The 27,398-nt window shown below is 31.1% G+C and overlaps 3 protein-coding genes across 5 annotated transcripts; all 3 read left to right on the top strand.

Annotated features, from left to right (window-relative positions):
• Window positions 1–3,293: 3,293 nt before the first annotated feature.
• Window positions 3,294–7,764, top strand: LOC11414632 (abietadienol/abietadienal oxidase). 2 transcript variants are annotated; one of them, XM_024785594.2, is made up of 10 exons: window positions 3,298–3,408; window positions 4,017–4,243; window positions 4,403–4,727; window positions 4,806–4,955; window positions 5,384–5,626; window positions 5,970–6,053; window positions 6,256–6,334; window positions 6,883–7,004; window positions 7,100–7,227; window positions 7,378–7,762. In XM_024785594.2, the coding sequence occupies exons 1-10, from the start codon at window positions 3,382–3,384 to the stop codon at window positions 7,484–7,486; spliced, it is 1,494 nt and encodes a 497-aa protein (XP_024641362.1). In that variant the 5' UTR covers window positions 3,298–3,381; the 3' UTR covers window positions 7,487–7,762. The 2 variants fall into 2 exon arrangements, with proteins under 2 accessions (XP_024641361.1, XP_024641362.1); XM_024785593.2 differs by having other exon boundaries at window positions 3,294–3,408; window positions 4,403–4,955; window positions 7,378–7,764.
• A 1,392-nt stretch (window positions 7,765–9,156) lies between these two features.
• Window positions 9,157–14,200, top strand: LOC11420172 (uncharacterized). Of its 2 annotated transcripts, none has more exons than XM_003619742.4 (6): window positions 9,157–9,332; window positions 9,448–9,518; window positions 12,058–12,106; window positions 12,235–12,341; window positions 13,370–13,452; window positions 13,537–14,200. In XM_003619742.4, exons 1-6 carry the CDS (start codon window positions 9,284–9,286, stop codon window positions 13,841–13,843), a joined length of 666 nt encoding a protein of 221 aa, XP_003619790.2. In that variant the 5' UTR covers window positions 9,157–9,283; the 3' UTR covers window positions 13,844–14,200. The 2 variants fall into 2 exon arrangements, with proteins under 2 accessions (XP_003619790.2, XP_003619789.2); XM_003619741.4 differs by having other exon boundaries at window positions 9,162–9,332; window positions 12,019–12,106; window positions 13,537–14,153.
• An 8,689-nt stretch (window positions 14,201–22,889) lies between these two features.
• On the top strand, window positions 22,890–26,815 carry LOC11411618 (receptor-like protein kinase 5). The gene is made up of 2 exons (XM_003619738.4): window positions 22,890–25,715; window positions 25,902–26,815. The coding sequence occupies exons 1-2, from the start codon at window positions 23,018–23,020 to the stop codon at window positions 26,321–26,323; spliced, it is 3,120 nt and encodes a 1,039-aa protein (XP_003619786.1). The 5' UTR covers window positions 22,890–23,017; the 3' UTR covers window positions 26,324–26,815.
• Window positions 26,816–27,398: the final 583 nt, after the last annotated feature.

Below are 27,398 nucleotides of genomic sequence, written 5' to 3'. Positions count from 1 at the left end.
TATTCTTTTGCAGCAAACAAAGATGTATGGCTTGTGACAATGTGCATCACTGATTACATCAAGTTGCCTAACCATTTGCACAGCATGGTAGTATAAAATAGAAAAATGACAGATATTGGTTGATTTTGTAAGATAACTATAACTCACGTATTTGGTTTATTTTAATTAACTGTAAGATGCTTATATTTGATGAAATTAATAAGGTGGCTTTTACATACAATAAGCCCGGCAATCCTCAACTATTTTTTTAATGTAAAAGCAATGCCAATTTTATATCTGATTCTCGTATCTCAGTTTATTTGAATAAGAAGCTGTTCACATTAGCTCTTAACTACAGCATCAGAATGCTTCTAGAAAAAAATTTAACAGTATTTTATAACAAAGCAGCTTTTCATACGTTTGCTAGTTTATTCCTTCTGGCTGGTGGGAACTAACAAAATACTGAATTGTTTTGGTGCATACAATAAAATAAATATAAAGAGGATGTGAGAATTTGATGCAGAATATCCATATAATAATTAACTAAATATTATTATGGTCTCATTTCCTATGTTTAAGGTGGAACAGATACCATTTTATATTATAAAAAATAGAATTGATAGACAGGGTCAAGGGATGATATCCCAATTTAAGGTAGAGAAGACTTTAGTGCTCAAAAAACATTTACATATATTTCTTTTCAAGACATTAGTGAAGTTGGAACTTAAAATTTTTAGAATTCAAAATAGATTCAATATCTGTTTTTTTTTTTTACTGCTAGGCCAAACCCTTGGAATTCTATCACATGTAGATACTAATAAAGGTGAATAATGATTTTTCCCCAAATTTGAATGTATAAACAGTATGTAAACGATAAAATATAATCTCTGATTTAAATTGGATTTAGATATATAATTCTTCTAATATGAAAGAATCTGATATATTTTATCGATACAAGTCAAATATTCAAGAGTGTAAAAACATTTGATATGTTGAAGTGTAAATTTAAATTCACCATATTCTCTTCTCTCACATAATGTGCGTCAAGTTTGGCCACCAACACCAAGTACGGTAAGAAAAACTCAAAGATGATTAGTGTATGGTTTTGAAGCAAACTACACTGATTTGCTGACATATCTGACAATGTTTGCTTGGCTGGTTCTTGCTGGCATTTAAAATAATTGTGTGTGTAATAAATCAGCCAATAAGCCTTCAACATTCGTATACTTAGAATAATTTACTGCAGAACTTAAACTTTTTAGGGTGCTCATTCCCGAAAAGAGGCCTTAAAATTGGGATTCAAAGCTTTGTTTACTTTTGACTTCTCCATTTAGTGGCTCCATGATAACCCAGCTGCTCCAATTAGACCCATTATTTGTGACCTAACATAGCAACAGAATGTTTTTCCTCCTGAAATGAATTGTGTTTTTCACTTCATAAAGATAAAAGTAATGCTAACACATAGGTGGATACTTTTTAAATTGTTAGTCTTATATAGAAGTGTGCAAGTGTTCTATGAACATAATTCATTTAGCAGGATAATACATTCTTATATGAAGGGGTCGTGGTTCAAATCCTGAACACCTCACTTATTCACTTTAAAAAGTGAATTGCCACTAAACTATTTGACAAAAAAAAAAAGTGTGTAAGTTTGGGTGTTTGCCACTAAAATAATGCAAGAGAAACTGAGAAATATTTTACTCATCTTGCTTATGAAGGGCTAAATATACTAATTAATTTTAATTTAGATGCACTTAAAGTGTAAAACGTACATATTTTTAGCCAATATTGTGTAGATCATTCACTTAAAGAGTTTGATCATGTTATATTTTTTTGAAGGAAAAGTTGATCATGTTAATAATAACTGTGAACTTTGAATAAATAAAAAACAGGACATCTAAACTCATTAAATAGTGTAACAAGTCATTATTGAATGCAAAAATCATTTTCTTTGTTCAGTTATTTGTATTGATAAGTTAAAAATATGATAAGCACAATTAAGTTGTATAAGTCAAAAAAAATAAGCACAGTTAAATTTTTTTAAGGAAAAAAGCACAATTTACATCACAATATAATTTGAAAAAGTTTAATTTTGGAGGATAAATATAAAGAGACTTTATTAATTTTTAAAGATGAAATTAACAATTTTAAAAACCTTTCAGAGAAGGAAATAACCTGACAATACCTTATGTTTTAAAAGATCATTTCATTATAACTTGTTTTATTGAAAATATAGTCTAGATGACTAGGATCACCTATTAGGTCTTTCCTCCTCAAATGGTAAACCCCTCATATTAGGATATGAATTTTTGTGACTTCTGTTTCATATTAGAGTATGATTGTAGTATTTGCTGATATATTTTTTAGGCAAGTGCAGTTTTCCCCAATTTTGATTGATTTTAGATTTTTCCCCCCCTATTTTAAAACTCGGAATTTTACTCCCTCTATTTTTATTGATTCTGGATTTTGCCTCTCCTATTTTAAAACTCGGAACTTTACCCCCCCCTATTTTATGTTTTTCAGGATTTTGCCCCCTCCCCCTAATTTATCCACATAATTAATTATTTGTATTAAATGTTTTTTAATGAAAAATAAAAATAAAAAACCAAAAAAATACTAAAAAAAATGAATAAAAAATACTAGAAAAAATGCATAAAATTAGTATGATCTCTAAAAATAAAATAAAAAACTAGTATGAAAATACATGAAAATAGCAATTATTTAGAGGTGCAAACTAGTTTTTTCAGGTATTCTTAATTGAATTTTTTCTTGTAATTTCATTGTTTTTCTATTTTTTTAGTTTTTTTTTTTGCGTTTTCTTGTTTTCCTTATATTTTTTTTATCAAATTAATATTTTCTAATCGTTTCCTTATTTTTCTAGTATTTTTTGGTTCTTTATTTTAAAATAGGGGGTAAAATTCTGAAAAACGTAAAATAGAGGGGGTAGAATTCCGAGTTTTAAAATAAAGAGGGCAAAATCCCGATTCAATTAAAATAGAGGGGGTAAAATTCCGAATTTTAAAATAGGGGGTAAAATTGCATTTAAGCCTATTTTTTATTACAAAAATTTGTGTCCATCACTTGAATAAGACAAATTGTTCAATTCATTACCACATAACTATCTAACGTAAAATGGACAAGTCAAACTCTAGCTAACTTTTCTCTATGACAACCTTTCCTACTTGATGATTATACACCTTATTTTGTGCTCAAGAATTTGCACTTCAAATATAAAAATGCACACCAAAAAAGTGCTATTTTGGACCAGTTTAAGACACCATTTTCCTTAAATATTCAGATTATAACAAAATCATTACAAGGAAGATACTTCAATCTCCTTCTCATTCAAATCAACCTATAAGCTTATAAGGAATATACACACAAAGTTCTTAATTTTTGTGTATGTTACTTCATCAGCAAAACCATAAGGTTATTTTCATTATCACTATTTTTCTTAAGTGCCTCACACATCATAAAGATTCATAGTATCTATCATTTATTTGTTTGTTAAGATTTGATATTTTTGTAAGTGAGATTATGGAAGAGTCATCAAATCTTACATATAGTTGAAATTGTTGTAGGAGTATTAATATTAGCCAAGTCTTAGATATATGTGATTATCTTTAGATTGCATATTAAACAAAAAAAATTGGATTGATATTAATTAATTAAAAAAAGTTGTTAGCTTGTGAACTTGTTCCAACTTTTTTCATTTAATTTAAATTTTCTTGTATCTTTATGTGTTCAAATTTGTTTTAGAAAAAAAAAATTAAAATAGATTCTGAGAATGATTTATTCATGAATTAGAAGACCAAGTTAACATGGCCCTACTAGATCTTCATAAGGTCAACTAAGCATGTTCACCAGTTACATATAAATTCTTTTATTTATTTATTTTGTTTTTATAATAATAAGTTCACATTTGCATTGAAAAAGTGATTGCCATGTTGTGTATCACACTATAAATATTTAATTTCTCTGCAAGGTAGAGAGGTGTAATTAGTTCCTTTTTTTTTTCTCAATTTTATTTCAAACAGAAAATGAGAGAAAATATTTCAGAAACATGGTTAGTTATGATCATTGTGATTATGTTCACTGCAATATTTGCAAAAGTAATTCAAATCAAGAAAAGGAAGGAAGAGAAAAGCATAGGAAGATTGCCACCAGGAAGGAGAGGTTGGCCTTTGATAGGTGACAGTATCAATTGGTACAATGCTGTTGCAAGTTCTCATCCTCCTCAATTTGTTGAAGAAATGGTGCAAAGGTATTTACTAGTATACCATAACTTTGAAAATATTGCCAAATAGAGATTATAGCGGCGCTATAGCGCTGTTGTGTCGAGAAATTTAAACAAACTTCTAGTTTTTGCTATCCACAATCAGAACACTGTTTTCTAACAGATAAAGCCTTCCATTTGGTATAGGTATGGTAAGATTTTTTCATGTAGCCTATTTGGAAAATGGGCAGTGGTGTCATCTGATCCAAGCTTCAACCGTTTTGTAATGCAAAATGAAGGCAAATTATTCATGTCAAGTTATCCAAAATCTTTTAGAGATTTGGTTGGTAAAAATGGTGTGATTACAGTTCAAGGAGAGCAACAAAGGAAACTACATGGAATCGCGTCCAATATGATGCGATTAGATAAGCTTAAGTTCCATTTCATGAATGATATACAAAATGTCATGATCCAAACTTTGAGCAATTTCAAAAACCAACAAGTAATTCTTCTCCAAGATGTTTGTAGAAAGGTAACGATCCATTTACTTTCTAACAACATTTTCATTTTCAATTATGAGAAATTTATCGCGGAACATGATTTAATGCAGGTAGCTATAAATTTAATGGTTAATCAACTATTAGGGGTTTCAAGTGAGTCTCAAGTCAATGAAATGGCTCAGTTGTTTTCCGATTTCGTTGATGGCTGTCTATCTGTTCCGATCAACATCCCTGGCTCTTCATACCACACTGCTATGAAGGTACGATGAGTAAACTTTTAGACCAAAGATATATAAAGAGAATAGAATTGCAAAAAGAAAACAAAAGAGCGTTAAGAAGTTGGTATTTTTTTAGCTACATAACGTTGAACTACATTTCAAAGAAATTAGTTTATTGTTCTCATGATCATATCCTTCAAGAACCATCTTATATGAAGTACTTGAAATGGTACATTTCAAATAATACTGCTAGCCGTAATTAGGCGCAAATTTTTCTCGTCTGGTTTATTGATTGTTATGCAAGTAAACCAGCATTTTAGTGCTTGAAATTGCAAGAGTCGGTCTATTTCGTACCTCAAATTTATGAAATTGAAATTCAGTCTATTAAACAGAACGATGTTAGTCAATCTAGTCCTTTTTCTAAGGTTCTATATTTCTTTCCAATTGATGTGAAATTGTTTGGATATCAGGCAAGAGAGAAAATCATAAGTAAAATAAACAAGATCATAGAGGTCCAGAGACAAAATGGTCCTCCAAAAGAAGGTAATAATGGTGTACTTGGAAGACTAATAGAGGAAGATAGTTTGCCAGATGATGCTGTTGCAGACTTCATCATCAATCTTCTTTTTGCTGGCAATGAAACTACCACAAAAACAATGCTTTTTGCAGTCTATTTTCTAACTCAATGTCCTAATGCCATGGAGCAGCTTCTGGTATGTATCATAGTTAAGCAACTTAATTAAGTGCTTATGTATAATAAATTCAAACTGTTTTTATATAAACAAATAAATTGTTTTTATAAGCTACCTTGTAGAGCTTATGGAAATATATGCTGAAATCAGCTTATGGCCGTGTCATAAGCCGGCTTCTATAAGCACTCTCAAACATTATCATAAGTGTTTATGCCAATAGATAAGCTCAAATAATTAAATTGAAACAGGTTCTTTTTATTTGGTGCATAACACCATCTTTAGGTTAGTTTGCTTGAAATTTATATTAAAAAATTAAATTGAAAGCATTTTTTTATTAATTTCTGAAAATAATTTACTTGGACAGGATGAACAGGATTCTCTAAGGACTAAGTCTGCAGAAGAATCTCTTACATGGCAGGACTATAAAGCAATGCCATTTACTCAATGTGTAAGTGATTAACATTGGCTTGTTTTAAAAGGTCACGGTAACAAGTGCCTTAAGAGTATTGTTTAAGCAATTCACGAAAAGAGATTTTGTTTAGAAAATACAAGTCCTACACTTATCAAAGTAATAATTACATCACTTTCTATGCAAACGTTATCGAGTAGAGACTATTATGTTAAGTTTTTATTTTCTCTTGCACTAACAGGTCATTGATGAAACACTTAGACTTGGTGGCATTGCAATTTGGTTACTAAGAGAAGCAAAAGAAGACATTCAATACCAAGGTACACAATTTTGAGAGTGGTTGGTATGCAAGTTCAATGTATAAGAACTTATATCAGTCTCCACTAATATGTTGATTATTGACTCATCATTATCTATAGTTATTTTAATTCTTTCAATGATTAAAATAACACAAATAAATAATGTTTTGTCAACATATTAGTACATGTAAGTACATGAATGAATATCCAATTTGGTCATGAAATTGTTGGACCGCATCAATATAGTCCCTACAACAACAAAATTTCAAAGTGATCATTGAAATTGAAAAATGTTAATCAGATTCGTCTCTTCATTGGTATTCGCGGAAACTATAATGAAATTTCATTGGTAGTTTTGTAGATACATTTAAAAATTGAAACTAAGAAAATAATGTCAGGGATGTATTTGATAATATATCTAGAGTCTAGACAGAGAAACGGACCTGATTAATATTAAACAATTTTAAATATTATTTTGAAATATTAATAATGTGGAGGACTAAATTGATATGCACGTAAAAGCTTAATACTTATAAACTACTGACAATAACTTATATGTTTTTGAGCAGATTTTGTTATACCAAAAGGATGTTTTGTGGTTCCATTTCTTTCAGCAGTTCATTTAGATGAGAAGGTGTACAATGAAGCTAAAAATTTCAATCCTTGGAGATGGATGGAACCTGAAAATGAGGTTAATCCACATAACATTTTAGTGAATACTGTATATAATTTTTGTACTTGTATTTCAAATTTTTTTTCTTAATTGTTATGGTCTCAATTATGAAGGAAAAGAGAAATTGGAGAAGTAGTCCATTTTATGCACCCTTTGGAGGAGGTGCTAGATTTTGTCCTGGAGCTGAGCTAGCTCGCCTTCAAATTGCTCTTTTTCTTCATTACTTTGTTACAAACTATAGGTAATGCCTCTCTCTCCCTCCCTCTTGACCATAGCATACCTATGAAGAACAAACACGGACACTGATACGCCGACATCGCTAATAATTTGAAAAAACCACGTAATCTATCAAATTTGATCCTAGCTAACATGTTTGAATGATATACAACAGATGGAAACAAATGAAGGAAGATAGGATGTCCTTTTTTCCCTCAGCTCGGTTAGTGAATGGCTTTGAAATTTGTCTTACAAAGAGACATGATAATAATCAAAGAAACTGAAACATATGTCACCATGTTCATCTCAACTATTTTTTTAGTCACTGTTGTTTTCTCTGACTACATGTTTTTGCTGAGATACTCTCTCAGTTGTTGTCCACAACAATTATGTATGTGTTTCAGAGTTTATATTATGTTTTCATGTATACATATAATTACATGTTCATTTACTCATGTAAGGGTTTTATACTTGTATTGTATAATGTATAGTATAGTATAATATACACCAGCTAAGTCTTAAAGTGTTTATTTTTTTCATTCATTTTTTCCACGATAATCCAATGTTTATTATTTGTGTAAAAACAATTTGTTTTTGCAGGACTGTCTCTCTTTTCTCTCCTTTTATATTAGATTCATCGACATGACACAAACCTATAATTTTGTTTTTTTTTTTTAAAAGCCAAAATATATGATATATTAAAAAAAAAATTCAATCACGACACAAGAAGTGTTAAGATTGAAAAGATATAAAAGTAAAAGGTTACAAAAGGCATCAAAATCGTTGGGCCACCAAACCAAAAATAAAATTGATAATGAACTAACAAAATACAATCATTCCTAAACATCTAAGTGGTTGAATGCTCCACTAATAATAATATCAATATTTTAACTATTTCAAAAGGTGAACTTGATAGACGATCTTGATTACCGAAAAAAACAATTATGATGTTTTCAAATTGATCACGCAATCTAACCAAATCGAATAAAAACATTCTTTTACCTGCTTTTTATGCGATATCAACCTATAAATTGTAGCACATAACAATAGATGTTGTTTACCAACGCTAGTTAGGCACCAAAATAGTACATCCGACCATAATTTACCACAAACATGTATTAGACTAAATTTTGAAGGTTAAAAACTTGGGTCAAGTTCTTGTTTTTAATTTTGTTGAAAACATTAAACTCACATGTAGATTGAACCATAAACTAATTATGATTTTGGTTAAAAAAGGTAGCTTACAAGCTCAACCAAAAACGGATGATTATTCCGGTGTCAACCAATAACCAAATCGAACCGAATAGAATAATAGGTTAAATAGTGTTTTACCTTATATCATTTGGATAAATTTTTGTTTACTCTATACAAAAAAAACTTTGGATTTTAACCTTGTAGTTTGAAAATTCTTTTGTTTTGTACCTTCATAAATTCTGACTTTGCAAAATAGATGATATGGTGGGGAACCAAAATTCCCTCAAATTTCAGGAATCGATTCTATGAAAGTCTAAAACTAAATAATCTTCAAATTACATGATTGAAATCCATTTTTTTATACAGAAAATTAAAATTCATTTAACTTCAAAATAATTAATGAAATAAAACATGAATATTCAAATGTTTTGTACCATTCTCTAATGTTGTTTTTGGTACAATTAACTCTTTTTTTTTTTTTTTTATAATTGGGGTCTAATGTAAATTCAAATATTTAATTAATACATTTTTAACTTGTGAAAAAAAAATTAATACATTTTTAAGATGAATTTAATTCGTAACATATTTATTGATTTTTTTAGGGATATTGATTGATATTTTTAGTAAATATATCACAATATAAAATATTTTTCAAAAAAAATATAACAATATAAAATATCTATAAATAAATAATTAAAAGACCTAAAAATGAATAATTTTAGAGTGAGAAAATGAATAAATATATGTGTTCTAGAAGCCTCTTCTCGTTTTCCCCCTTTCAGTGTCTCTCGTAGAGAATAAAGAATCATCTCCTCACAAATCGAATAATCCATTCTCTCTCTCTCTCCAAAGACAAACACAAAATTCTGCAGAAATCATAGTTGATTATGGCAGGAAGAGAAGTTCGTGAATACACCAATCTCACCGACCCCAAAGGTATATATAATTCTCCTCAATTTTCATTATTTTTTTTATATGTTTTACGATCTTTAATGTCTAAAGTTTTGATTTTTAATGAATATTTGTTACTGGGTATTTATTAATTTTACAGATAAGAAATTGGGTAAAGGAAAAGATAAGATTGATGATGAGGACGTTACTTTCCAACGTATGGTTGCAAAGGTTAGCGCATTGATTCACCTTCTCTTCTTTTTTTATTTTTATGTACCTATTTGTTACTGTAGTTGAAGAAATCTTTATAGTTATATTGTTTTAATTCTTGTATGTTTGCTCAGTTTTGAACATTTTTATGTATAATTGAATGATAGAAGATATACTTACTTGGTACGTATGAAGCACTGACACTCCTCGGATTAGGTGTGCCCCAGCGTCGGACATGCATTGGTGTTGATACTGACACGACACCTATGATTAGACTGAATTATGCCGTGTCCGGTGACCGTGTTTCTGTCCGTGCTTCATAGCTTGGTACATATGAAGCATCAAAACACACGTCAACACCGGACACGACACTGACACGTCAACACCGGCAAAAATATGGAAAAAAAATTGCACAATTGTAAGGAATCACATGTGTCAGTGTCGGTGCCGGACACTGACACGTGTTTGTGCTACAGAGATTGGTACCATATGCTAAGGGATCAATCTTTCACGTAATGAGTGAGGAGATATAATTTTTGCAATTGTGGATGGCGGAAAAATTCTGCCATGCTATAGAGCTGCAATAGCTGCTAGCTGACTTTGTGCTAAATACTGTATCATAAAACAGCAACAATTTGTTAAAATTCTGCTGCGTATAGCGCCACTATTGGACAACACTTGGCGAATTTGTGTAATAAAATAAAAATGTAGTTTTTGTAATATCATGAGACCATTGTTTGATTTTCCTTTGTTGTTTGATTGTTGTGTGGATGATGAGATAGCAGGTTTAGAATAAGCTTTGTAGTTTGTAGTTACCTCCTTTGAACTCCCTGTTAAGAATGTAGCAAATTGGAGCTTTGTTTATCCTTGCTGGTTTTCTTGTTTGATTGTGTATCCGGGGGATTCTCTAAAGTGTTGTGGACTTGTAAAGATCCGAACTAACAATTAATTCAGTAAACGGGAACCAATTGGAATGAAGGGATTTCTGTATTACTTTCTCAATGTAAATAGTAATCAGACCATGGAAAGGGAAATATGGATTAATATAACCCATTACATGGAAAATGATAAATCTGCTAGAAGCTGTACTAGGGAATAGAAGTACAAATGACAAGAAGGTACTTAGAGAGAAGGTACTAGAGCTGACATAATTCCACATCCACCCACTTCTTTTATCAAACTTCCTTTATATATTCCAATCATTGACATATATTCCAATCATAGCATTGTGTTAGCGCCGTCAAAACCTCTCATAGAAAACAACGGCCCCAAAATTGAAACCGAGAAATCTCTAAAGAAGTCAGACTTGTCAGAGGGAGCAAGATGAGTGGCACAAGAATATTCGAAGCCAAAAAAACCACAGTAAAAACTAATTGGTATTAGTGGTAGCGGTATTGAGTCTATAGACTTAACGCCAGGTTCGAATGCAAGGAACATATCAGCTGGATCCAAATTGTCAAACAACAACACTGATAATCACGGTCACAAGAGAATATGGCAGTTGCAGTTTAAGCCCCAAGATGCATCTCCGAGCATCATCTATGGCTTTCTCTTCCTTTAAGTTCTTCTCCCTGACTTAAGGTACTGCTGGGTCAGGAAGAAACCTGTCCGAACCAGGAAGAGCGTCGTTCAACGTCTAGGAAGTATCAATCTCCTCTGGCAACAAGGTGACAATTCTTGTACACATGCATTACATGATTCAGTTTTGGGAGTTGGGGAGTTCCTTGATGAAAGTACCATTGTAACGGTTATGGACCTTAAAGATTTGAACTACCAATTAATGCAGTATAAGGGAACCAATTGGAATGAAGGAATCACTGTATCACTTTCTCAATGGAAATGGTAAATGATACTATGGAAAGGGAAATATGGATTGATAACAAGTTTACAGGAAAATAAGGAACTAGAGCTGACTTAATCCCCCAACCACCACACACACACCTATCTTCTCAAACTTCCGTTATATATTCCAATCATTGGCATATTTTCTGTTAGCAATTCTCTGAATGGATCAATTGACACATGTCCCTTTTCTCTAATCAATTTGTTGGCTCTACTTTGGCGATGCAATTTTTCTTCTATTTGTACCATAACAAGTTGTTTTTTTGGGTTTATCTTACGACATAAACTGTGTTTAGTGGAACTTTGATAGTTAGTTTATGAGATGTCTATAAGTATTGTTCAGTTTACTCTGATAAGCTCTCCAAGTAGATCATTGTAACCGCTTATGTAGGACATACCTATTGTCTTGTCATCGATTATTATCCATCGGAAGTTCTATTTTTACAACCAAATAAATGTTGAAAATTCAATTACATATTTCAGGATGCATATATCCAAAAGTAATTAGCTCATTGAATTGGAGTACTTGTGACATTCGTTCTCAATTGATGGGTGTTTATTGAATATCCGTGTTATTAAGTTGTTTGTTTACCAGAATACTTTGTTTGTCTGTTTTTTTAATCTTTCAAATTATTTTTCTTGCAATACGAACGATTTTTCTGATAACGTGCCCCGACAGGGATCTTGGCTTCCTGTATCGGCTGGTTGATACAAGCAGATGCAAGAAGTTGCTGGGGAGCGTGGAGGTTATCTTCATGGGCGAGGCGGTAGCATACTTATTCTCTAGCTTTTGTGTGTTTCTGTGTTGTTTGTGCCCCCTCACCTCTTGCTTTCATCTGGTGCTCTTATTATATATGTTAGTCTTGTTGTTCTCTTTTAAAGTTTAAGTTTGCAGCCTTGGACAGTGATGATCTACTATATCTCAAGGAGCAAATGGAAGCTGAGGAAGATGCAGAACGCCTCCTGCGTCGCACTGAAAAACGTGCATTTGCTGCTTTTAAGATATCCTTTTATCTTCATTTCCTTTCTGTAGATAACAGTCCCATGTTTCTTTCACATACATCTTGGAGTTAGACACGATTTTTTGTTCCTGGAGTCTGTTCGCTGCTGCAAGTATATTTCTTTCATTTTTAGTGAAATCATCTAAATTTCTTAAAACTGCTTGAAAACGGTGAATCACTATTTCCAGAATTGAATATATTTTTGATCCAGTAAGGGGAGGTGGTTTACAGTTATCCATTCAAACTAGTATGTTTGGTCTGGTTTTAGAAACTGTGCTATGAATTTACTATTTTGAGACCAAGATAGCTATGCAAGTACACAGTGTAAAGATAATATTTAGAAGTGGGTTCTTTCTTCTTGCATATAGTGCCTGTTAAATCTTTTATTTGAGAAGGTCCAATAATTTATGATTTATCTTCTTACCATCCTCGTTTATTTTCCTTTTCATTAGGGATTGAAATACTGGTTTCAATTTTGGAGGTCAAAAGTGATCTAGAGGTTGTAGAATTGATTATATCATGTTTGGATGATTTAAAGTACAATTGATTTTGCTTGCTTGTAGAATTGATTCTATTTGAAGCTAGAATTTGTAGCACAAAAGCTACAAATCAGAATTTAACAATAATTTTAAGCCAAAAGCTACAAATTCTAGCTTCAAATAGAATCCACTTTAAGGAGAATTCTGATAAGTAGCAATAACTTATCATGCAAACTATTTAAGGAGAATTTGTAGCTATTGGCTTAAATTCTGAGAGAGATCAGCATTCTGTTAAGATTGCTACTCATCAGGAGATTGAGAGAGATTAGATTTTTTGATCGTGGACAAATCTTAATAGGAACTTGAATTACTGAAATGCATATTTTAAACCACATGAAACCAAAGCTTTTTTAACACATGAATCATTTTCCTATTTCCTATTTCATGGAAGCTATATTTAATGATACTGTTTTAAGTTTTTTTTCAGTAATGCTCGTTTTTGCTGGAAGTTATATATATGTATTATTTGGTTTCCTTTACCAATAGATACAGAGCAGCAAGTTTAGCAGATTCTTCACCTGCATCAGTACCTTTACCATTACGTGTGGAACCAAAGCCAAAGAGTGGGATCAGGTTGATCTTCTTCCACCCCAACTTAGCCCTATGCATGTTTTCTGGTTTCAGTGTATTCATAGTATCTATATTTTTGCAATACAGGCAGCAAGATCTTCTGAAAAAAGTTGTTGAGATTAAACCTAAGCGACCAAGGTCTGAAGGCAATAAGCCAATGCAAGCTCCTAGTGATGCTTCTATTACTAATCGGCAGCATGATCGTGATAATTTGAAAGACAACAAGCAGTGTTTGTCAGGACAGAAAGTTGAGGAGCGATCTTTGTCTGGATTGAAGAAAGTAGAGGAACACCCAGTGTCAGAGTTGCATGAAAGTGAAACTAAGCCTAAGGTTGATAACTCTGCCGGGGGATTACTAGGCCTGGCATATGCTAGCTCAGATGATGATGAATGATTGATGATGTGCTTGATGGTAGATTGCTTTTTTAAGTCATTGTCTTTGTAGTTTTAGTACAGAATGTTTGACTTATTTAGAGGAAGTATTGAATTGTAGTGAAGATGTGGAAGAAAGTTTTAAATGTATGAAACATGTAGGAAGAAGGTTGTAAAAGAAGAAAATGAAGAATCGGAACATTACTATACATCTAGATATAACTTATGAGATACAATTTTGTTTATCTTGCCATGTTTTTGAAGAATGTACGTACTGTGTAAATTGTGTTCTCCCTTCAGCTCTTCTCAGTGGCCCCTAGAGGCTTTGTGTAGTTTGAAACCATTATCAATGGTTGCAATGTATGTTTACCGGGCTTAACTTGATTTTATTTAAAAACTTATCATCTTGTTTGTCACTTATTTTAGTGTGTTCCTGTGCATGCCCGTGTTGTTTCAAAGCTATAAAGTGGAGAATCGGGCACATGTATTTTGTCACATTGGTTTTATTAGATATCAAAAACATCATATTTGTTTCCTCAATAGTATGGTGTTTGCTTTGTCACCAATTTGTAAGCTTGTCATGGAATGTTTATTGATCTTATTATGGGATATATAACTAATGACAATTTAGCAGAATATTTCATTCCAGCATCTACAAGGATACTTGACTTGAATGTTTTTGTTCTGTGTACAATGTTCATAAAATCAGTATCTAAATTTATAGATGTGAAAAGTATATCTAATCATTGTTGCAAAGTCGTATTAATATTTTGTGGATGCATGTTCAGCTATTGCAGACTTGGTTTACCAAGTATACGAATGAAATGAAATTGTCAAAATTTGCTGCATAATAAAGATGGCTTGACAGCATCAGCTACTGCAGTGCAGCCTTTATTATGATTGACATTTGGATGCAGCGGCTGATTATGGCTGCACAGTCATAGTAGTGTGCGTGTTCGAGGACTTGGTAAACTTTACAACTTCTGCGTTAAGGAGGTACAGTTGAGTTGTAGAGTTTTTTAGATTCTATTAGGCTTTGTTTCAGAGTTTGAAAGGGAACTGAGGGGAGGGTTTTAGAGGGATGAGATTAAAGGATAAAATAGAGAAATTTTTTGAAAGAATATTTTTTTAGTGAATTATAAATGAATACTTATGATTAATGTATTTTTAATTTTGTAAGTATAATTACAATGTATATTGGATTTGAAAAATTTACCCAAGAAACATAATTTCTTAAGGATTGAAGTGATTTCAAAATACAGTGATTTCTAAAATTTTATTTCTACTTTTGGTTGGTTTTTTAACCGGGGTCTTAAGGATGCAAGATATCATTTTTCTTACTTTTTTTTTTTTTTTTATCAAAAGTTAAAACTAGTTTATACATTTTTTTTTGAAATATAGTTTATACATTTTATTTATAGAGAAAATGTTGGTTTATAAAAAAAATTAATAAGCAAAATTAACCCATCAAAATTAATACCTGACATAGTTAAATCTGAGACTTCGAAAGAAGCACATTTCAGGATCTCAAGTCAACACCATCAAATCAATCAAAGTAGGTTAATCTATCCAAGTGAGTTTATACATATTCTTTAGATCATTTTTGAGTTCAAACGATCAATAAGTTACTCTAAAGATGAGTTGTTTAGAAAAACTTCAATTTTTAGATAGAATATTTTTTGATCAAACATTACTTATCTTTCGATCAAACTTTACTTATCTTTCGATCAAACTTTATACTATCAAGACTCATTTTCTTTGTCGGAACATTAACACCAAAAAGAAAAATCATTTTCGTTGTGCATTTTGTGAATTCTTTTTTTTGTTAACAATGCATACTTTTTTTTATTATAATGTGTATAATATGAATACTTTCTTTTAGATAACATTCCTTCTCATAATTTAGAACAATTTTAGATTTAATTTGAAGCTATCTAGAAGATTAATGTTACATCATCATATACGACAGCAAAAGCTTTAGTATTTAATTTAGCCGTTCGTTGTTAGTTGAAACTTGAAGCTTTCATCATATTCCATTCCATTTTAGAAATTTGACATTTCAACAAGCAATCTAAATGCCAACTGGAAACAAAACTGAAAATATAGATTTCTTTATGATCTAGAGTATCTACTACCCTGTTATAATAATTTTATCATATTTGATGTGACATACATAATACTCGTGGATTTGGAACCAAATTTCGTAGCCAAATTTTCTAGTGTGTGAAACAAATTTAATATGCAATAGTTAAAGAAAATAAATATAGTAAAAATATTTTAAAACTTATGCTGTCAAACTCATAATAGCGTAACAAATAGTTTTTTCTAATGCAATTTTTTTTTCTTAACTATGGTCCCAAATGATAAATTAGTTTATAGCGAACATATAACTTATAAGCTATCAACAATGGATTGATTCATGTGATAACAGACTTGGATCTCTTAAGTATGTGATCAGGAGTTCGATTTCTGGTTCATGTGAAGGGGAGAACCATATTGTGTATCCCACAGGTTCCCCAACCGAGATTAGTCACCACTAAGATGCGCGTGAACCTTCGTACCAATCATGCTAGCCTAAAATAAGATAGTTTATAACTGATAGGAGATAAGTTATTTGATTGAATTTGTAATGTTTGACAAAATAAGTTGTTAAACTAACTCCTATGTTATAAGAATGACATGTGTTTTCTAATTTCTCAAGAGTCTTCTTTTGTAAGTTTCTTTGTTGAACTTGAACCTTTGGCACTGAGAAATATGCAACTACTTGCTTGAAAACCATCTTAGATAGACAATTTTTAGAAGTTGCACAATTTAAAATTGGCTTAATTGTAGTTTTGGTCATTCAATTTTCTTCATTTTACAAAATGGGTCACCCTATTTTAAAATTTGACAACGTTGGTCTCTCCATCATAGTTTTGAAGTAAAAAAAAACTTGATGTGATATGTTTTAAAACATATCACATTGAATACTCTGATGAAATTGGTGATATCTGAATATGGAAAAAAATCAACGTTAATGAAATTGATTGAAAATTCGATTGAAAATTTCATTTAAAATATGACATATTACCATATTTTAGATCAAAATATTTTATGAATGGATCAAAACAGTCAAATTTTAAACTAGAAGAGCCAATTTCATAAAATGGTAAAAATAAGAGGACGAAAACTATAATTAAACCTTTGAAATACTTTGAGCCATGCTAGCATTGCTTTGACCAATCTTCCCTTTATACAGTCAATTTCGAGCTTTTTGATTAGTTCTTGGTCTTCGAGGAAAATAAGCCTAATTAGCTCGTAACATAGTTACTTGAAATTTGCAAATAATTTTTTTTGAACAAGAACATTATGCTCATGTATTTTAATCACCTTCTAATCAGTGTTTTTAGAGCAAACTGAGACTCTACTATGGTGAGTTAATGATGTAATGACATGGTGGTGCCACTTTATGTATTGTTTCGTGAAAATTTATAACTATTTCACCAACCACTATGTGCATTGCAGCAATTGTCATGACCACAATCAAAACAAACAATACCGCAACCACAATTTAAAATCATAATAATATCAACAATCAAGTACTTATTCATGCTTGCATAATCATTCACATACTTAATGTTGCGGTGATCCCAACTCCTCATGTCATTCATGCGGGATTAGGTTTATTTACATTCAAAAAATGATACAGTCATACAGTCGACGAATTTGAGATCGTATAATTAAAATTGAACGGTTCAGATTTTATCTTCAGAATTTTATATTAAATAAAAATAAAAAATTGTATTGAAATCTGAAACATCCAATTTTAATCAGAAAGTTTCTAGTTGCTTATTGCACTAGATTGTATATAGCCCTAACCGCACCTAATCCAAGTCCGATATTACCCTGATGCATATATATGGTTGACAGGGCCGTATCTGAGGTAGGACGAAGAGGGCGGCCGTCTTAGGCCCCAAAAAACAAGTACGAAATTTGAGCCTCAATTTTTTTTAGGGGTCTATTAGGCCCTAAAAAAATTGGTTAGTTTTTTTGTATCAAGTATGATGTTTATATTTAGGCTTATTCAATCACCCGATCCCTTAAATTAATTGATTGTCTTAATTTGATCCCCTAACTATAATTTGTATCAATTTGGTCCCCTATGTTTTGCTTCGTTACTAGTTTTAGTCCTTTCTAGTAGTTTTTCTAAAAAAAAACGTTAACTTGTATCAATTTGGTCCCCTATGTTTTGCTCCGTTCCTAGTTTTAGTCCTTTCGATTCACATTTTTGAGAGAAACTAACAGAAATGACTAAAACTAGTAACGAAGCAAAACATAGAGGACCAAATTGGTACAAATTATAGTCAGGGGACCAAATTGAAACAACCAATTAAGTTAAGGGACCGAATAATTGAATAAGCCTTATATTTATTACTCCCTCCGTCCCGCAATAAATGACCTGTTTGAAAATGTGCAATTTTGACCTAACTTACTTTGACCATATTTTTCTACTAATATACAAAGATAAATAATATCATATAAGATGTCGTTAGATTCGTCTTGATGAGTATTTTCAAAATATCAAATTTTCATAATTTTTTCCAATTTATTATTCAAGATATTTAAACTCAAAATTACGCATTGGTATGCGTAATTGAATCAACTGTGTCACTTATTAAGGAACGGAGGGAGTAGTTAGGACCCAAACTGTAGGTCGCTCTAAACCACTAAAATTTCATAAACGGCTCTGATGGTTGATTGAAACCCATGAGCTGCCACACGAGGTTGAATAACTAAAAATTTTCTCAATCATGATTGATGAAGGGGACACTCATTTGGATTTAGTCTACTAAACTAATATTAGTCAAAGATTCAAAGTTGACCAAAATTTTCATTTTGTTAGGCTTTTTGTGAATCAATCCACGGTTCTTATCTCACTAACCCACCACCAAGAGATACAACCTTAGTTTATCTTTAACCTTTCAAATGATTATACAAGGAAACTATGGAGTGCACTAAAGACCAACTAATCATTTCAATGAACATAGTTTATCTTTAACCTTTCCAATAAGAATACACACACTCCATTCCGAATTAAATATAAACAAATAGAGTAGTTGAAAAGTTAATGTATATAGACAAAATTTTAAACCATACATATACGTTAACATCTCAATTGTTATATATATATTTAAAGAAAATATACTCACGCACATATACACTTTCTCTGTCCTTAATTATAAAAAAATTATCTCTAAATATGTCATTTTCCAAGTTGCAAGGTATATTTATTTAACCACATGCATTTTTCAATTCCTTGTGTCATTCATACTGGATTGAATTTATGTGCAGTCGAAAAATGATGTTGTCATGCAATCAGTAGGTTCGAGATCGTCTGATCAACAATTCATATTTCAAACTTTTTTTTTTTTTAAGGAAATTCATATTTCAACCTTAAAGGCTCACAAAAAATGCTAACAAGAACCTTAAAGAGAAATATTAACAAGTGCCCTTAGGACATTGTTTAGTAACTTTAAATAGTAAGTTTTTGTCAAAGTTTATGAAATCAATACATTGGAAATTAGAGTTTTTGACTTTTTTAAAGAATAATTTCTTTATTAGGAATCATTAAAGAGTGCCCTTAGAGCTAACGTTAACAAGACCGTTAGTAAAAATATCCAAAGTAAAAAATTTATGTTAGAAATAATACATTCAACACATTCAAATTTTTTTTAAAAAAATTTACTTCATGAAAGTTATAAATTGTTTTCTTTTTTAATGCTTAGATCCAAATAAAAATAAGGGTTAATTAAATTTTTGCTCCCTATAAATACCTGCAGTTTTGTTTTTAGTCCTTATAAAAATAAATCACACTTTTTAGTCCCTACAAAAATTTTCGTTAGTGCTTTTAGTCCCTATAAAATTTTTCGTCAGCATTTTTAGTTCCTATCAAAAATTTCCAACAACATTTTTTGTCTCTAAAATGTTTAAGAAAAATGTCAGAAACTAAAAAAATGTGATTTTATTTTATAAAAACTTAAAACAAAACTGTAAATATTTATAAGGACTAAAAACTTAATTAACATTAAAAATAAAAAAGTTGTCTTAAAATCTGAAACACCTGATTGCATACAGCCATTCCATTTCAATCGTGAAGGGCACTCATTTCATTTGGATGTCACTCTACGAAACTGTTGGTCAAAGTTGACCAAAATTTTCCATTTAATTGGCTTTTATCGTATCAAAATTCACGGTTCTTAGTATAGATAACAACCATAGTTAGATAAGAATCTTATCTAACTACCCCACCAAGATATACAATGTTGGTTTTATTCTTGACTATCTCTTCTCTTCCAATTATAATACTAGGAAGGAAACCATGCGGCACACTAAAGACTAACTAATCATCATTTTACTATACTTTATCTTTCACCATTCCAATATAAACATATATACTGGTTTAACAATAATGCTAATAACTGTTATAAGAATGTTGTTTAATTTTTTTTATCAGGATGAAAACAAAAGACGAAGTAATTTGGTGTCTAAAATTTTTATAGGAGTTGGCGAAAAAGATAGAATCTAATTGTGGAGGAGAAGAGATTTATATCTTCAAACTATCAATATCGTCAGCTTCATATTTAGCCAGTCAATCGGCACATTCATTGTCTTTCCTCAAAATATGGGAAAAGAAAACCAACCAAGGAAGAGCATAGAGATTTCTAATGAGCGAAAGAATAGTCGCATGAGGATGAAATTCATTATGATTGTCATCTCATCGGTAATCAAATTTAAAGTCACTTGAGAAACAGATTCCAAAGTAATAGATCAGCAAGGTCCCAAACTAGTTGAAGACCTCGCAAAATTTCTGAAAGTTCAACTAACAAATTAGACGCTCTACCACAAGAACTATAAAAATCTTGAATACAACTTATAACAAAATACGGGAGTATAAGACATTTTTTAACTGTTTATTTTATTTTAACAGAAGACATCTTACAAAATTTTACATACATCAATAATTTCTTAACAAAAATTACTATATTTAATCAATAACAATATATAGAGGGAATATTCTTTCGGGGTTGAGTTTTTCATCCACTTTTACCTTTTCTTTACTTTAGACATTCATCGGTGTTGTTTTTATTTTTTTCGTATCACCTGATTTAGTTGACATACACTTTGTATAAATTTATTGGGTTATATTTATGTCCCCTAATTTATTTTTTTGTATTTTTTTTCATCCGCTTTTAACTTTTTTTTATTACTCGTAATTCTTGTTAGAAGTTCCTATAATAAAGGATGAAGAGGGTATTTTTTATTTTAGTTTTGGTAAAAATATTTTGTTGTTTTATTCCTTAATAATATATTCTTTTTATTTTTGGAACTAAGTAATTTATTTTAATACCTGCAAAATATATGATTTGTTTTTCTCTTGTGTGGGTGGATGTGACGTGTTGGAAGATGCAAACACTTATTCTACTCTTGTGTTTTTTTTTTGGTAAACTTTAGTATGGTATTTCTCATCATAGTCTTTTCTGATCATGTGTATCAATTTGGCACCTTAGGCGGGTTTTCCCAGAGCAACCGCTCAACTTTATTCTCATATGGCTTTCTTGTGTGTGGGTGATTTGGATTGAAAGAAACGTTCAGAGTCTTTCACCAAAAGTGGCCTCGTTTCATCAATTACATAAAATTAAATTTCAATCATACTACTGGCTGAATGCGAACCGTCCTAACTTTATTTTTTCCTACTATTTGTGGTGGTTGAACCCTTTACCTTGTTTGGGTATTTATATGTAATGGATGGTTTTGTCTTTAGATCTTTTTTTATTTTGTTAGCCTTTATCTTGAGGTTGTAATTTGATACTCTTTCATCTAAGGTTTTGGCACTTCTTGTGTTAAAATTTTCAGACTTCAGTAATATATTTCATTTTACCTTATTCAAAAATACCTGCAAAATATATTGATATTAAAATTAGTTCCTATGACATGTGGAATATTTGATTATAATCTTTAAAAGTAAGGAATAAAATAATTATTACGAAGTTCCTATGAGCTTAGCTCATTTGGTAAGGGATAATGCACAATATGTGCAGGGGTTGGGATTCGAACCCCGGACATCCCACTTATTCATATTTAAGATGAATTTCTCTAGCCACTAGACTATCTGACAAAAAAAAAAATTAAAAATTATTACGAAAACAAATTTTAATATAAATTTGTTTACAATGATTAAAACAAAACACCAAAGATCACAAGTAAAAGGATATGTGTTTATTTGCAATTGCCAGCACTTAAAACAATAAAAAAATGTTTTATGAATATCAAAAGAAATATGAGCAACGCTATATTCTACGAAGGGATTTCCACGAAAGCCATGAACTATAGTATTGTTCTGTATCAGTTTCTATTTATTTTATAATAAAAAAATAAAATCTAGGAGTTTGACGCAAAACATGGGTGGGTGATGTGTAATTCTTAGAATTCGTTGATTAGTTTTCGTAGTAACAAGCATATTTTAAAATATTTATATTTCAACAAAAAAAAAATCATACTTAAATAAGTGCATTATCTATCCTTAAGAGGAAATTCTAACAAATGTCTCTTGCGGCACTTTTAAAAATATTTAAATGGTAAGTTTTGTGAAAATTGATGCAATCAATACAATACGTTCAAAATCAAAATGCTTAACTTTTTATAAGAAATACTTTCATTTTTAGAATTTTTAAAAGTGTCATCAAACATTAGTTAACATTGACAAGATTTTCTTTAAAATAACGAGTAAATCATTAAATTGGTCTGTATCTTCATTTTAAAATTAGTCTCTAACTTTATTAATGTTTCAAATTAGTCGTTATTTTTGTCAAAAATTTTTTAATTAGGTTACTGTCTTTATGTTTTTGTCACATATTGAGGGACCAAATTAAAAAACTTTTAACAAAAACATAAATTAGTTTGAAATATTAATAAAGTCAGATACTAAGTTGAAATTTACCTACAAAGAGATGGACCAATTTAATAGTCTCCTTAAAAAAAAAAAAAAAAAAAAAAAAACTATATATTATAGTATATATAATGTCCCGAAGAAGTTTCAAAGCAATCAACAATTTCCAACCTTCTTATCATCTTCCTCTCTTGTCTTTGAACTTTACAAACATGAACTCATTCACATGCACACATTGAATTTGAAAACCAGAAAAACAAAGACATATACATGACAAAATCATTTCATTTTGTTCTGTCTTTGTTCCTCTTATTATTAAACCAAACAAATTCTCAGTCTCATATATATGATCAAGAACACAAAGTCCTATTAAACATTAAACAATACCTTAACAACACTTCTTTCCTTAACCATTGGACAACATCATCAAATTCCAATCATTGTTCTTGGAAAGGAATCACTTGCACAAATGATTCTGTTTCTGTCACTGGAATAACACTTTCACAGATGAATATCACACAAACAATACCACCCTTTATTTGTGATGAACTCAAAAGCCTTACACATGTTGACTTCAGTTCCAACTTCATCCCTGGTGATTTTCCAACACTATTCTATAATTGTTCAAAGCTTGTTTACTTAGATCTTTCTATGAACAATTTTGATGGTATTATTCCTAATGATATTGGAAATTTGAGTACTAGTTTGCAATATCTTAATCTTGGTTCAACAAATTTTCATGGTGGTGTTCCTGATGGGATTGGAAAGTTGAAGGAGTTGAGAGAGCTTAGAATTCAATATTGTTTATTGAATGGTACTGTTTCTGATGAGATTGGTGAATTGTTGAATCTTGAGTATTTGGATTTGTCTTCTAATACTATGTTTCCTTCTTGGAAATTGCCTTTCAGTTTGACCAAGTTGAACAAATTGAAGGTTCTTTATGTTTATGGCTCTAACTTGATTGGTGAAATACCTGAAAAAATTGGAGATATGGTTTCTTTGGAGACGTTGGATATGTCAAGAAATGGTTTAACTGGTGAAATTCCTAGTGGTTTGTTCATGCTGAAGAATCTGAGTCAACTTTTTCTTTTCGATAACAAGCTTTCTGGTGAAATTCCTAGTGGTTTGTTCATGCTGAAGAATCTGAGTCAACTTTCTATTTACAATAATAAGCTTTCTGGTGAAATACCTAGTTTGGTTGAAGCATTGAACTTGACTATGCTTGATCTTGCTAGGAACAATTTTGAAGGGAAAATACCTGAAGATTTTGGAAAGCTTCAAAAGTTAACATGGTTGAGTTTGTCTCTCAATAGTTTATCAGGTGTGATACCAGAAAGTATAGGCCATCTTCCGTCTCTTGTTGATTTTCGTGTTTTTTCGAACAATTTATCAGGTACTATTCCTCCTGAATTCGGTCGCTTTTCAAAGCTCAAAACCTTTCATGTTTCCAACAATAGTCTTATTGGAAAGTTACCTGAGAATTTATGCTATTATGGTGAGTTACTCAACTTAACAGCTTATGAAAATAGTCTTAGTGGTGAATTACCAAAATCACTAGGAAATTGTAGTAAGTTGTTGGACTTGAAAATTTATAGTAATGAATTTACTGGTACTATTCCTAGAGGTGTTTGGACATTTGTCAATTTGTCAAATTTCATGGTAAGCAAGAATAAGTTCAATGGTGTTATTCCAGAAAGATTGTCTTTAAGCATTTCGCGATTCGAGATAGGTAACAATCAGTTTTCTGGTAGAATTCCATCTGGTGTATCTTCATGGACTAATGTGGTAGTTTTTAATGCAAGGAACAATTTCTTAAATGGAAGTATTCCACAAGAGTTAACATCACTTCCAAAATTAACAACTCTTTTGCTTGATCAGAATCAGTTCACTGGTCAAATTCCATCTGATATAATATCATGGAAGTCCTTAGTAACTCTTAATTTGAGCCAGAACCAACTTTCTGGACAAATTCCAGATGCAATTGGAAAATTACCTGTCCTAAGTCAACTTGATTTGTCAGAAAATGAACTTTCTGGCGAAATTCCATCTCAACTTCCAAGACTCACCAATCTCAATCTATCCTCTAATCATTTGATAGGAAGGATTCCAAGTGACTTTCAAAATTCAGGGTTCGATACAAGCTTTTTGGCTAATTCTGGTCTTTGTGCCGATACACCAATACTGAACATCACTTTGTGCAACTCTGGTATTCAAAGTGAAAACAAAGGATCATCATGGTCTATTGGTTTGATTATAGGCCTTGTGATAGTAGCAATCTTTTTGGCTTTTTTTGCTGCTTTCTTGATTATCAAAGTTTTCAAGAAAGGAAAGCAAGGTTTGGATAATTCATGGAAGCTTATTTCCTTTCAAAGGCTTAGTTTCAATGAATCAAGCATTGTCTCATCAATGACAGAACAAAATATTATTGGAAGTGGCGGATTTGGCACGGTATACCGAGTTGAAGTCAATGGTTTAGGCAATGTTGCTGTGAAAAAGATAAGGAGTAACAAAAAGTTAGATGATAAACTCGAGAGTTCGTTTCGCGCAGAAGTTAAAATACTGAGCAATATTCGTCATAACAACATTGTGAAATTATTGTGTTGTATCTCTAATGATGATTCTATGCTTCTTGTCTATGAGTATCTTGAAAAAAAAAGTCTAGATAAGTGGCTGCACATGAAGAGTAAGTCGTCGTCATCAACTTTGTCAGGCTTAGTACAAAAACAGGTGGTTCTTGATTGGCCAAAGAGATTGAAAATAGCTATTGGTACTGCTCAAGGTTTGAGCTACATGCATCATGATTGTTCACCACCTATTGTACATAGAGATGTTAAAACAAGCAACATACTTTTGGATGCTCATTTCAATGCAAAAGTTGCTGATTTTGGTCTAGCTAGGATTTTAATCAAGCCAGAAGAACTTAACACAATGTCAGCTGTGATTGGCTCATTTGGCTACATTGCTCCAGGTGAATGAATTACTTGCCATTCATATTTTATTTGCTTAATTTGGACCTGTTTGTCATTCATATTCATTTTATGATTTCAAATTTCATTACAAAAGTGCAACTTTAGGCCTCATTACTTGCCAACATTAGGCCCTATTGGTCTCTATATGAGTTTATACTTATGGTTGTTTGATATATGAATTGCAGAATATGTTCAAACAACAAGAGTTACTGAAAAGATTGATGTGTTTAGCTTTGGAGTAGTCCTATTGGAACTAACAACTGGTAAAGAAGCTAACTATGGAGACCAATACTCGTCTCTTTCGGAGTGGGCGTGGCGTCACATTTTGCTAGGAACCAATGTAGAAGAATTACTAGACAAAGATGTGATGGAAGCAAGTTACATGGATGAAATGTGTACAGTTTTCAAACTTGGTGTCATGTGTACAGCAACATTGCCTTCTAGTAGGCCTTCCATGAAAGAAGTGTTGCAGACATTGCTTAGCTTTGCAGAGCCATTACCTTATGTTGAGAAGAAAGTTGGCCACTACTATGATGCTGATCCTCTTCTTAAGGATTCAAAAAAGGACACTAGGTTTGATGTTGATGATGATGATGATGATATGTGATAATCCTAGTTCTTAGAAATGTACTTTAGTCATGATTCTGATGATTTTTAGGTAGCACTTTTCCTACATATTTTTGTATTATAAATATATATTTTTATAGTAGCTTTAGTATGCACTAAAAGAGTTTGACAATGTATGCCAAATTCTATGTTAGTGACAATTCTAGTACATAGGATAGTGGGGTTAGAATTTAATGAATCCATAGCAATTTGAGGTAGTGGTTTTAGTATGGAAAATAAAAAGGGAAATAATGTAATTTGTTGGAGGTTAGTTGTGTGGAAACACAATGTCTTTTTTTTCAAAGTCAATGGTCAATGTTTGCTGCTAGCTGAATTCTGTTTTGTTATGGGATTCCATCTTCTCTCATGATGTAGATATGAGGCCTTAATAAATGTGGTGTTCCACTTCCATCTTCTCACATGATGTAGATGTAATGTATTAATAAATGTGTAACTTTTCTTTATATAAAAATAGGAAGACTTATTGAATTTATCTAAGATTGCAATGGGGATCATCTACCTCGTTAATTTATGATGAAATTTATTCTTTTCATCCGGTCTTTATCTAAGATATATTTGTAAAAATATTTAAAAAATTACAACAATTAATGATTGCATTGGTATTTAGTTTTTCTTCTTATAGTAAGGATTAGAGGAAGCACAATCTAATTACTCTTATAACAATAACAAGAATGTGCTAATACAAGATAATTATATATTCGAATCACTAATAACGAAGTGATTGAGCTTCAATGATTAATAAACTCCACCAAAAACACAAATCGTTCAAGAGAACCTAAGTTAGTTTAATTCGTGGATTAAACAATTCTTGATCAGATTATACTTACCTCACACTGAACTCTCGATTACTTGCACCCTTTCCCCGAAATTTAGGTAGACTAACAAGAAGAAAAAAAAATCAAATCACAAACATGTCTGCCTAAACGTCCAACCACATGCTTTTGGTCAAAAAGTCCAACCATACGTGTCAAGCAAGACCAGTCCAAGTCAGTATGTTTGACTTAATTAACGTGAACATTTTGGCTGGTTATAGCCTTTATGGTTGAACTTTTTTT

The sequence above is a fragment of the Medicago truncatula genome, chromosome 6 (genome assembly GCF_003473485.1).
Source record: "Medicago truncatula cultivar Jemalong A17 chromosome 6, MtrunA17r5.0-ANR, whole genome shotgun sequence".
In the NCBI taxonomy this organism is placed as follows: Eukaryota; Viridiplantae; Streptophyta; class Magnoliopsida; order Fabales; family Fabaceae; genus Medicago; species Medicago truncatula.
Note: the sequence above shows the minus strand (reverse complement) of the source record. Positions and strands in the feature narration are given on the sequence as shown.